Source organism: Dermacentor variabilis, chromosome 1, assembly GCF_050947875.1.
Source record: "Dermacentor variabilis isolate Ectoservices chromosome 1, ASM5094787v1, whole genome shotgun sequence".
Classification (NCBI taxonomy): Eukaryota; Metazoa; Arthropoda; class Arachnida; order Ixodida; family Ixodidae; genus Dermacentor; species Dermacentor variabilis.
In genome coordinates, this window is record NC_134568.1 from 127,674,166 (window position 1) to 127,686,386 (window position 12,221).

At 44.6% G+C, this 12,221-nt stretch overlaps 1 protein-coding gene and 1 pseudogene across 3 annotated transcripts in view; both read left to right on the forward strand.

The window, feature by feature from the left end:
- Kyat (Kynurenine aminotransferase) overlaps window positions 1–12,221 on the forward strand; it is a 121,669-nt gene that overhangs the window by 47,262 nt on the left and 62,186 nt on the right. For all 3 annotated transcript variants that reach the window (XM_075694632.1, XM_075694628.1, XM_075694637.1), the window contains 2 exons: window positions 4,298–4,384; window positions 7,662–7,781. In XM_075694632.1, coding sequence (XP_075550747.1) covers window positions 4,298–4,384; window positions 7,662–7,781 — 207 coding nt within the window. The remainder of the gene's footprint in view (window positions 1–4,297; window positions 4,385–7,661; window positions 7,782–12,221) is intronic.
- Window positions 7,940–11,036, forward strand: LOC142584528 (uncharacterized; annotated as a pseudogene).

The following is a 12,221-nucleotide window of genomic DNA, read 5'->3' on the forward strand; positions in this document are numbered from 1 at the left end:
CACGTGTGAAGACAGCGGCACATGATGTCATGCCATCGTGGCACGTCCCCTCTTTGCACACGTGCCAGATTACTTCTAAAACAGAGCGCGCGAGCTGTGTATGCGCTTAGCCACGCTGACAACCATTCAAGTTCGTTATATTGAGGTTTAACTGTATAATGAAATACTCGATATAACGAAGTGTTTTAGTTTTTATAACTTGTCCATAGAACACCACATTTTTTTAATCTCAATATGACAAAGTGTGTTTATACATGATTTCAATATAACAAAATTTCACTGCCATCACGAAGGACTACCGAGACAATAAAAGAAAATTGCTGGGGACGCAGAATTTTAGACGGTTGAATCGCATGCAGCTCCTTGCGAATGCATCTCTCAGATTGTGCAACATGCAACCAAGAGTCATCGTTGAAGTGGAGCAGCATCATGTTTTTTATAAAGGCCAAGTGAAATAAGATTCTATCATGCCCTGCACACTGTATGCTTTAGGTGTGGGTGAAAGCATGTGAGGGTGAGCCAAGAAGCATTGTGGCTTAGAAAGAGTGTGGCTGTAGGCCAGTTAGTGAACCACGATTTGGGAAGTTACCGCGAAGAACCGAAGTGACAACACGAAGCGGTACTGACAACTACTCGTTTGGGAAGTTACAGTTGTCAGTACCGCTTCGTGTTGTCTCTTTCTTCGTCCTGTGTGTTCTTCGCGGTAACTTCCCAGATCAAAAGTATGGTGGCTTGATAAGCGCAGTCTTCCCATATGAGCAAGGGGAAAGGGAGGAGGGAAGCTTGCTTGTGGTAATTCGATCCAAGCGCATGCGAGGGTGGGCACAAGTTTTCTAGCATTTTTTTTTTTCTAGTGTGACTGGCTGCGCCTGGCTGGCAGCGTGGCTGAACGCATACGCAGCCGGCATGCCCTGTTTTAGAGGTAATCTGCCGTATGTGCAGAGACTGGGTGAGCTGTGTTGGCATGGCATCGTGCTCTGTCTTCCCGTGCGTTTATTGCTAGAGGCTGCATAATCTCAAGTTTCAGAAAAGCATTGATGCGAGAGGCAGGCGATGCATTTGCTCCCTGCTGCCGGCAGTTTTCATTATAGCATTGTCCCACTGCGGGCAACTCTTATCAGCGGCAGGGGCGAAGTGAACGTGAATGTGTTGCTGGCTTCGCTTCAGACTGCCATTATGAAACTGTTGTTCACACATCACGAAACTCTTTCGTCGCCAACTCTCAAATTTAACAAAATTGTTTTTTTCTCTCATTCAGATTTGCTTTTTTTTTTTCAATTGCCCAATAATTCAGAAAATTTTGCAGCCTCACCTAAGAAAATTCCATCGGCGACTGTACTTAATTGCAGAAATGAGCGAATTTCAGTATAACAACATTTTGACATAATGAAGCAATTTACCCATTTTACCAACTTCATTATATCGAGGTTTAACTGAATATGTGTAGTAGTGTGTACATAAGGCTTCGATTTTATTATCTGAGTCACAGAAAAGAACATGGCCCAATAATGTAGTTGGCATGTACAATTTGCACCGTTGGTGAGCTAGGCATTTGTCTGAGAGAGCAATGTCTGTGTCAAGGACAGCTTCAAGAAAAGGCTGAAGATTTCACTTACTCCTATCTCTTTCTCTAATCAGCAAATGACAAGTCACTGTATTGTAAATGGTTCAGCAGTGGTGAATATTGTAGGACAGTCGATTCCATATAGACGCCTTTTCAGTCATGAGAGGAACGTAATCTTCATCAGCCCCTGTGTCAAGAGACTTGTACACAGTGTGAAGGGCTTTTCTCGTGAATTTCTCTGCATGTGTTCTAGTAGATTATACCGTTAACTTAAAAGTCAGAATCACTCTAATTGGTGTGTCACCCCCTGCGAAACTATCAGAGTGCGATTGTATTTCCACATACTCCTAATACTGAACACCTAGCAGTAACTATAAAAACTAGCTGACCCTTCAAGTATGGTGGTCACTCCAGGTGACCACCAGTTTTATTAGGGTAGTGAATTGTAATAGAGTCTAGCCCTTCATTCTTTTCACAATAAGAACTTTCCTGCGTGACATATGTTATACCATGCTTGCAACCTAGTAAGGACAAAACCAAAGTTTCTTTCCATAGAAGACTTTTGGTTTTAGCATGTATCACGTCATGGAGGTCATCACGGTCGGGAAAAAATGTTGACACACATGATACTGGAGTCCAAAGGCAGTGTGTTGCCACTCTTCAAGTAGCAGAAGCTTGAAAGAATGTGCCGTTAGAAAGTCGGCACATGACATTTGCATGCTTCAAGAGAAAAAAAATCCACAAAAGGTGTTCACTCCAGGTGACCATCATGCTGAAAAAAATTAAGGTAGGTATTCCCGATAACATCACCTGGAAAGCTAATGAAATTGCTCACCCAGTTGAAATCACTCACCCATTCTACATAGATTGTGCAAGAGAAGCAGAAAATGTATGGAGAGGCATTGTTTTGGTCAGTAGGGATGGGAGCACATCAAAATGAGTTTATGGTTAATATTTATACAGGGCATCTAAAGTCGCTTTTTCATATTGAAGGGCCTCCCCTGCCTAGCTAATATGTTCGTGCGCAACTGTCAGCAATTTTCTTGTGTAGCGCAGAGACTCCAAACACAATGGACAACAGAGGAGACTTACACAAGTGCTTGTGCATGTCTCCTCGGCTGTCCGTGGTTTTTGAAGCTTCTGCGCTTAAACACTAGAAAATTGTGTCGTACCATCACGACCAAAACTCAATGCTTGCGAATGTTGGTCATTTCAGGGTCCCTTTATTGGGCATCAAATGGTGCCTTGAAAAAAATAAGGGGGGTTCAGGCTGTGGTAGTTCAGACCATCTCAGCCTTTGCTTGTCACATTAAGTGTTTTGTGTAGCTACCGTATAGACCGCACTTTATGTAGCTACCGTAAGGGCGTCACTTTTTTGTTTCACCATTTTGACGTGGTAGGGCCCTTACATGGGACCAAACCTTTTGGTCAAAGTAGTGCTGGTGCAGCCGGTGGCTTGTGCACACCCCAAATCTCTGGATGTGCCATTGCATCAGAAGTCAATGCGCATCTCTCGCCATGCAGTACGGCAAGTGAAAGTACCAGTGCACAAAAATTCGCTGATGTGCGCACATGTCATTGGGGCACCGAATCCGATTGCTTCTTCATTGGAAATCTTTAAAAGTGAATGTTTTCTTTGTGAACCTCTCTGTTTTGTGACTATGGGTGTTGCGGCCTGGCTATCTTCTTGCCAAATAGGCCAACCAATCGCAGTGCGCCACGTGAACCGCTGTGTTCCTTGCACCACCACGAGTTTGCCTCTGCGCATTCGTGGCAATGTCCGTGTGGTGGAAAAAAAAACCAGAAAGCTTGCCTTCGTGCATCCGCTACAGCTGCATTGCATTAGCCTCTCTACAATGCCTGAATAAAGCCTTCCATGCCACTTTGCGTGGGCATTCAATAAACACAAACTTGTGTTTCGACTCTTTATGCACTTGCACAAATCTTCACTGCGCAGTGGAATCTCATTGATATGATCTTCACAAGAACCGAAAAATAAAAGGTAGAAAAATGGTATTATCTGAAGCAAGCTCCAACCAGTACGAAAATAGGCGTACTCGGTGACAAACTCAGTAGCAAAGGTTTGTGTGGCACCACTCGACGCTCCACGAACCGCAGCCAATGCACTTTTATTCATCAACATTGAAATAGCTCGTCGGTTTGTGCTGAACTTTCTTCTTTTCAATGTCCATAAAGACGTTCTCCTGGAAGTTAAAAAAAAATACGCCGTACCTCGCTCAGCTGAGCAGCGATGCACCGCCAGTCAGTGTGGCCACACTGCCGCAGGAGCGTTTTACCATCGGCGGCGCTCTATGTACATCTCTTCCTCCATTGTGGCTGAGGCTTAAGACATTGTTTGTTGGTTTGTGGGTCGTTGGAAAGTTGTTTAAGCTAGTACATTGGAATATAAAGCTACAAGTGTTAGAAATACTGGTGAAAGCCCACTTTTGGGCAGTCTTATCAAGTTTCAGATGAAAACTTGGATCGCAACAACCGTATGTGGAAATACATTGCTTCTATGGGATATTGGCTGGGAAAAGAAAAGAGAATGTATTATCCTTAAAACCGCATATACAAAATAGTATCAGCGAGATTCTACTGTTCATAGATTGCAGCTAGTTGGATCTGCTTTTTTTTTTTCTCAAATTTTGGGCTGCCAAGTTGGGGGTATGGCCCTTACACGTGTCTATACGCTAAGTAGCTAAAGCTGACATTTGATTGTTCATCATGCAGGTGATCATCATTGAACCCTTCTTTGACTGCTATGAGCCTATGACTCTGATGGCCGGTGGAGTTCCAGTCTTCATTCCTCTTCGTCCTGTAAGGCATCTGTCTTGGAACATTTTCATAGCGATAGCTGTTATGTGCTTTTGACTTGCTTGGATGTGTTCTGTGTCAGCGGCAGTGCTGTTTGTCATAATTTGCTCAACATTATATAAGTTTGCATTGGTATATGTAGTGGCTACAGGAGAGCAATCATGGGTGGTGTGGTGAGCTTTGGTAGCTATACATACACCTTACATGTCAAAAACAATCGCCTAAATATCATTAGACTGTATGCTTAGGATTGTGTTTCACGTGTCCTTTAGTCAATTCATGTGATGTACGATGCACGAACTAAGTAACTCCTAAGTATCAATAAAGGCAGAAGGCCCACCTGCGTGAACTATTAGTCCATGAGAACACTTTTGGGCTAGTTGGTCTGGTACTGTAAACATGGGATTAAGCAATGTGGGTGCAGAAAGACATACATGGTGAACAGACATAGAGGAAGCACACCACCCCTTTCTGTCCTTTCTCTATGTCCATGTGTCATCCAAAATATTGATGATAGGCTCTTCATATGATTGGGAAAGTGTTTTATGATATAATGGCTACCTCCGGTCACCTAAGTTGGTTGCAGCACTGAGCTATAGGTTGTCTTATGGATGGATAGCAGTAGTGGTTTTGGCAGCTCAGACATGCATTCACTGGTGTCCAATCTTCCTAATGGTAAGTATATCATGTTTGTGTGTGCTCATTTCAAGCTCAAAACAGATGTATGTGCATGGACATACAGTGAGAGGACCAAGGCTAAAGCATGCCACCGGCTTCCATATCACAAGTTTGCACTCAGCTTGCTTGCACGAAAAGACAGCATTTTCTGGCATTACTGTTTTAGCAGAATATGAGGATGGAGCTGCAAACAGCAGCAAAGATGGTGACATCTTGGGTTGCCGTGTTTCCATCCTACTGTCTGTTCTACTAAGATAGTAACACCAAAATGAAACATTCAATTTAGTAGAACTCCCCCCCACCCATTTTTGTTTTCATTGATGGCAGAACATGGAGTAGCTGGTAGCTAGGATTTGTTCTTTGCTGAATAGGCTGGGCAGTGAGCTTCAGTCTCCAATAATGCACATCTCAAAATATTTAGTTGATTCTGAATGTGAAGCTTTATATTTGGCTTGTTTCTGTCTTTTTTAGCTGGTTTAGTAGGAAAAGGTGTTTTTATCTTGAAGGAAAATAATTTTTCCTTTATTCCTGTTTCTGTGAAATTTTAAAAGGGCCCTGAACCACTTTCTTAATTGTGAAGAGCAGTTGAAGTTAAGATAGACTATTTCAGAAATGTTATGGTGCAAAAAGTACTTCAATGCGCTCAACAGACTTGAAGTAATTGGCAATCAAAGGTTGCATAGATCCCTTTCACAATGTTTCCATTCCTTCTTCAGTGCTTGACATTGCGAAGGCTACGGCGGAGCGGAGCGTGCCCAACGATGCTCCGCCTACCGAACGTCACAGTGGTGCACAGTTCAAATTTGATTTTGGATGTTCACATAGATGCCACTACTTCCAATTTTGCCGCCTACGACATTCTAAACGCGGTTGTCCTCAGTGAGCTGCAGTGCGCTCAGCCAGTGAGTTCATCGCGACATCCCGCAGCATTTGCTTTGTTCTCAAGAGGGCTTGAGTGCGCGCTCGCGCTCATATGCTCCAGTCAGACCGTGGTACATGGTGTGGACCGGCTTTGTCCTGCACCACAGCTTGACTAACGGATGGTAGCCACTTCCAACTTGTGCATTTTGAAGCACTCTCAATAGCTCAATACTAAGTGAAGTCTGCCAAGGCATCTAACCAGGAGCAACCAGGAGTTCATGCATACTGGTAAGGGTGCATGTGGTCTGACCTTAAGTTTCGCGTGGTTCAAGGCTAGTTTGAGTGTTCAAAACAGTTGAAATTGGTGAGACCCAACAGCTACGACAACGATAAGCAGGATAACTAAAGTTAAATTTCTACGCGGGCGGCCGCGGCTGAGCGTGAGCGGACAATGGTCTTCTTCTTCCGGAAGTCCGTAATTCTGATCAATAATCGAAAGGAGAAGCGCACTGATCCAAACACCTTTCTTGATGTCCGCTGTTCTTCCCAAAGTATGTAATTCTGATCAAAATTGGAAAGGAGAAGCACACTGATCCAAACACCTTTCTTGATGTCAGCTATTCTTCCGGAAGTCCGTAATTATGATCAAAATTTGTCCGCTTTGTCCGCTCACGCGGCTGAGCGTGAACGGACAATGGTTGTCTTCTTCCGGAAGTCCATAATTCTGATCATTATTCGCAAGGAGAAGCACACTGATCTAAACCCTCTTCTTGATTGATGTGAGCTATTGGCCAATAGCAGCTGGGTATGGGAATCTGCTATATTATGAAATAAAGCAGCCCAAAAAGAGTGAGGAGCAGGCTTCTGTTGAAAAGAGAGTGTTTGAAAAAAAGGTGACTTCGCACTCTGCTTGCGAACACCATGCGTCGCGCACAACTGCAAAATTTGGCTGAGATGTTTACAGCAGTGTATGCGATCCGTGGACTGTGTTTCTGTGCCAAGCCTGAAAGTGGGTTCAGGATCCCTTTAAAGGGGCCCTTAACCACTTTTTATTGAAGTGGAGAAAAGCATTCGAAGTGAAAATAGGCTACTTCAGAAATACTTTGCCGCAAGAAGTTCTTCAATGTGTTCAGCAGAAGCAGAGTTATTGGCAATCAAACACGGCCTCTGCTGTGCTCCATTCCTTCTTCAATGCCTTACACTGAGAAGGCTATGGCACAGTGGGGCGTGCTCACACAATGTTCCGCCTTGTAAATGTCACCGTGGCACGCAGTTCAAATTAAATTTTGGATGTTAACGTAGACGTGACATCTTCCACCTTTGGTGCCTACCACGCACTAAACATAAGCCAAACGCTATTGTCCTCAGTGAGCTGCAGTGTGCTTAGCCAGTAGACTCCTGGCGACGGCACCCCCCGGCTGCTGCGGTATCTATGCCATGTAGCCAACTGCAATCGGCCAATAGCAGCCGTCTAAGGGAATGACAAAATAGTGCGTCTAGAAGAGAGTGAGGACAGGGGCTTCTGTTGAAAAGAAAGTGTTTAAAAGAAAGGGGACTTCGCGATCTGCTTAATTGCGAGCTCCACGCACCGCATACAACAGCAAAACTTAGCTGAGATGTTCACAGCAGCTTATGCCACTTGGGGACTATGTTATTTCACCAAGCCCAAGGGGTGGTTCAGGGCCCCTTCAAATTCTGTGGAGTGCCTACTGTGTCATTGCTTACTTTCTTGTCCTTTCAGAGGAAGGAAGGTCAAATTTCTAGCGCTGACTGGGTGCTTGATCCAAAGGAGTTGGCCTCAAAGTTTACCTCCAAGACCAAGATGATCATTGTCAACACGCCACACAACCCAATTGGAAAGGTCGGCCACTTTCCTTATACTTCACAGCATAATACATCTTATGCAGCAATTGCTATCCAATGTTTATCATCTGAGATCCATATTGAGGACAGTTTGATTGTTTAGAAAACATTGCAAAACAGAGCAGCTATGCTGTTTCAGTATGTAGTTCTGGTCAGCACTGTGGAAGCTGCAGGCTTCTTCAACCAGTCTGGAGGGTGAACACATCTTAAAGGTGTCCTGCCATCTGCTATCGGCAAGCGCTGCAGCGCAGGTGTTGGCAGCATTTATGAAGACTGCAACTGCACAGCGAGATCAGCTGTTGCGAGAGCAGCGATATAAAATTTTTCACTCTGACATCAAAAAGGCTTGTGTCTTCTAAATATTTTGAGATACAATGGAAGAGGAGGGTTGCAGAGATAGCAGAAGTAGAAGGTTCAAAAGGAGCACCCAACCAGCATGTCGCCTGGGATGGTGGCACCATCTCTTGATCCATCTTGTAGCGTCCACTTGTGCACAGTATGCTTGCTGACATTTGTAGGTGCAGCTGTTTTGTTAATTAGAATTCGTGCACGTTTACAGCACATTCTTTCTGCAGTGTTCCAAGTGTGTTCAATGTCAACTTATCTCTTCCTTTCGTGTGAAAGAGTGGCTTGGAACAATGCTGTTGTGCCATCACAGATGCTATGACAGACGCGTTCTTGTGTCAGCCATGTGGCGTCGCTTCACAGGTGTGTGTGCACGTGTCGTGTCTGCTGGTGTTCCGCTTGCTGGTGTGCCTATATAAGCACCCGGCACTGCTGTGCTGGTGGTTTATTCTTTCCGTTACGGCCTAGCTTGCCAAATAAACAGTTTGATTCCGTTGCTGTGACTTCGGAATTGCCTGTTGCAGCCACAACATAATGGCAACAAGAATGAGATTGCGTCAGTTTTCAGAATGCAGTTAACTGAAGAATCCAGCATGTGTCACGGTGGCGCCTCGGCATGGCAGCACTTGCAAGGTTCAACCAGTTCATCTAGGAGGGCAACGAGGACCTTGTATCTTACGTGGAAAGGTTAGAGCACTTCCTAAAGGCCTCCGAGGTGAGCGGCAACCTGAAGGTTTCTATGTTTATCACAGCAATAAGGAAGAAGGCCTATCGAATGTTGTGAAATGTTGTGAAAACGCTTGTGGAACCAGAAAAGCCTGAAAGCAAGACCTACAAGCAGCTAGAAGTAATGAGGCCACATTACGCTCCAAAGTCATTGGTTATTGCAGAATGATTTAAGTTGAACTCCCGTTTCCAGCAAGAAGGAGGATCTGTGACAGCATTTTCTGTAGAGCTGAGGCGTCTAGCGGCATCATGCGACTTTGGAACCTTCCTTGACGACGCCCTTTGGGACCGTTCTGTAGCCGGGCTGCCTGACAGAGCAAGGCAAGTGGAGTTGCTGAAGAAGGGAACCTTAACGTTCAAAAGTGCATGCAACATTGCAAAAGGCATAGAGCTGGCATGCAAAGAAAACCAAGAGTTCCAGCCCTGCCGTGTTCAATCAGCTAGCGCAGCTAGCCGTGAACTGGACAGTGGGAAATGTGCAAAACCGAACAGACAAGCTTGTGCACCACAACGAAGAGCGAAGGTGTGGCACTTATCAGAATGTTTGCTGTGTCGATCCGCCCACGACCTGTCAATGTGCAAGTTCTGCAAGTACTGGTGCTATCTTTGCAAGCACTACAGACACTTAGCGAAAACGTGCATGGCTAGATGTAAGAGCACTACAAGTGCAGTAGAGACAGTGACAATGAACTGGCGCTATACAATGTTTACTTGTGTGATAAATGTACAGAGCATTATGAAATATGTCTGAGAGGCAGAGAAACATGTTCGAATGCAAATAGACACAGGAGCATCTGTTTCAGTTGTGCCAGAAAGCCTGTACAAGGGTTACTGGCCTAGTCTATCTTTAGAGCCCTGCCATTTGAAGTTGAAAACATACTGTGGTTCTCAGCTTGCAGTTATGGGGAAGCTAATAGTTCCAGTAGAACACAAGGGTCAACACCAGGAACTTCCATTAGCAGTTGTTAAAACCCGTGGTACTAGGAATACTGCATTGCTTGGACGTGACTGGCTGGCGGCTCTAAGGTTGGACTGGTCTAGTAGCACAAGGTACACCAAGATAGTGCTGTGATGTTACTTGAACAGTATTCACAAGTTTTTGATCAAACACTTGGCTTAATTAAGAGCTCTCCTATCAAGCTAGTGCTCAATCAAGGTGGCACTCCTGTTTTTTGCAAAGCGTGCCAAGTGCCTTTTGCATTGAAAGCCATGGTAGCGCAAGAATTTGAGTCTCTTGTAGAGACTGGTGTTCATGTAGCTGTACAAAAGAGTGAATGGGCAACACCTCTTGTTGTTTTACCCAAGTTGAACAACAAAGTTAGCGTGTGTGGCGACTTCAAAGTGACACTAAATCCATGCCTTCGCACAGATCATTATCCTCTTCCCGTGATTGATGATCTGTTCGCGACTTTGGCAGGATGCAAATACTTTAAAGTATACTTGATCTGTCTACTGCATAATAGCAGCTCGAACTGCATGCTGCGGCATAGTCACTTGCAGTCGTGAACACACATCTGGGGTTGTTCAAGTACATGCGGCTACCATATGGTCTTAAAAGTGCTCCCCTCATTGTTCCAGGCAGTCATGTATGATATATATATTGAAGGGTCTAGACCATGTCGTGTGCTATTTGGATGATTCATTGATTACTAGAGCATCACTCGATGAGTGTTTCCAGAAAGTAGAGAGTGTTATCACGATTTCAAGAAAAGGGCATTCAAGGAAAGAAATAAAAATATAAGTTCTTTCAAACATCTGTGTCTTATCTGGGGCACATTTTGGACTCGAATGGTATACACCCGTCTGATTAGAAAGTTCAAGGAATAAAGCAGGCCCTTAAACCTAAAGATGAAGCACACTTGCGAGTGTATCTTGGTTTGATCAATTTTATGGAAAATTTATGCCGAACATGTCTGCTAGAGTGAAGCCCTTGTACAATGCTCCGAACCAAGAAAAGGGGTTCGAGTGGTCAAGTGAGGCCGAAAAGGCCTTTGAACAAAGCACGACCTGGCTCATTCAAGAAACCGTCTTGACGTATTATGACCCAAAGAAGGAATTGGGACTACTTTGTGATGCATCACCATACAGTTTTGGTGCCATGCTTCTCCACAAAATTGGAAAAAACGAGAGGCCAATTGCTTACATAGCCAGAGCATTGAGCAAGGCTGAGCAGGGCTATGCTCATAAAAAAAAAGAAGCCTTTGCTGTAGTATTTGGGCTCAAAAAGCTCCATAAGTATTTATGTGGTCTTACTTCATTTATTCTGATCATCAGCCTTTAGCTGGCCTTTTGGCACATGGCAAGCCCATACCGGTGACATCGGCAGCAAGAATGCAACGCTGAAGGTTATTGCTAGCAGCATACGATTACCAGTGGGTGTATCGAAAAGGCAGTGCTGTTGGAAATGCTGGCGCTCTGTTGCCAAACGAAAATGATGTTTTAGATTTCTTTTCGGCTGTTGACCAGGTGCTGTTATGTGTTGCTGATGTAGAGAAGGGAACTCGCGCAGATCCTGTTTTGTCAAAAGTACTTGACTACACATTGAATGGCTGGCCAGTGCACGTGGCAGATAATGCTTTGTCTGCTTATTTCATTAGGTGACATGAATTTTCCATTGATGAGCAATGTGTTGCATGGAGTAACCAGGTCATCATGCCTGAATGTTTGGGAGAAAATGCTGTGCCTATTATGAAAAGGTCACCCGGGCACAACATGCATGAAAATGCTTGCTCGTTGCTTGTCTGGTGGCCGAGGCTAGATGAGGACATTTATTGTCTAGTTCAGTGATGTAGCACTTGTCGGTTGACACAAAATGCTCCACAAAAAGTTCCATTGCTGATATGGGATTGGCCAACACACAGGTGGCAGCGAGTGCATCTGGACTTCGCTTTCATAGAGAACCAGTGGTTGTTGGTGTTTATTGACACGCATTCACAGTGGGTGGAAGCCACCCTGATGACATTAACAACTGACAGAACTATAGAAAAACTCCACAGCGTTTTTGCATCATATGGACTTCCGGAGGAAGTTGGCTGATAATCATCCACAGTTCATGGCTACTGCATTCAGTAACTTCCTTCGCAACAACGGCGTGTGCCACACTAGACCGCCGCCTTGCCATCCGACATCCAATGGAAGTGCTGAGTGACTCCTACAGACCATAAAGAAAGACCTGCTTCGACGATTATGTGACAAGAAAAAGGGGGATGTGAAGAGAAGCTTACAGCATCATTTAGATTTGTTTCTTTTCAGGTACAGGAACACACCTACTGCATCCACGGAGAAGATCCCGGAAGAGTTGTTCCTTTTGTGGAAGCCGCGCACCCATCTTACCTTCTTGCAGCCGAGTCTAAAAGACCACATGCAT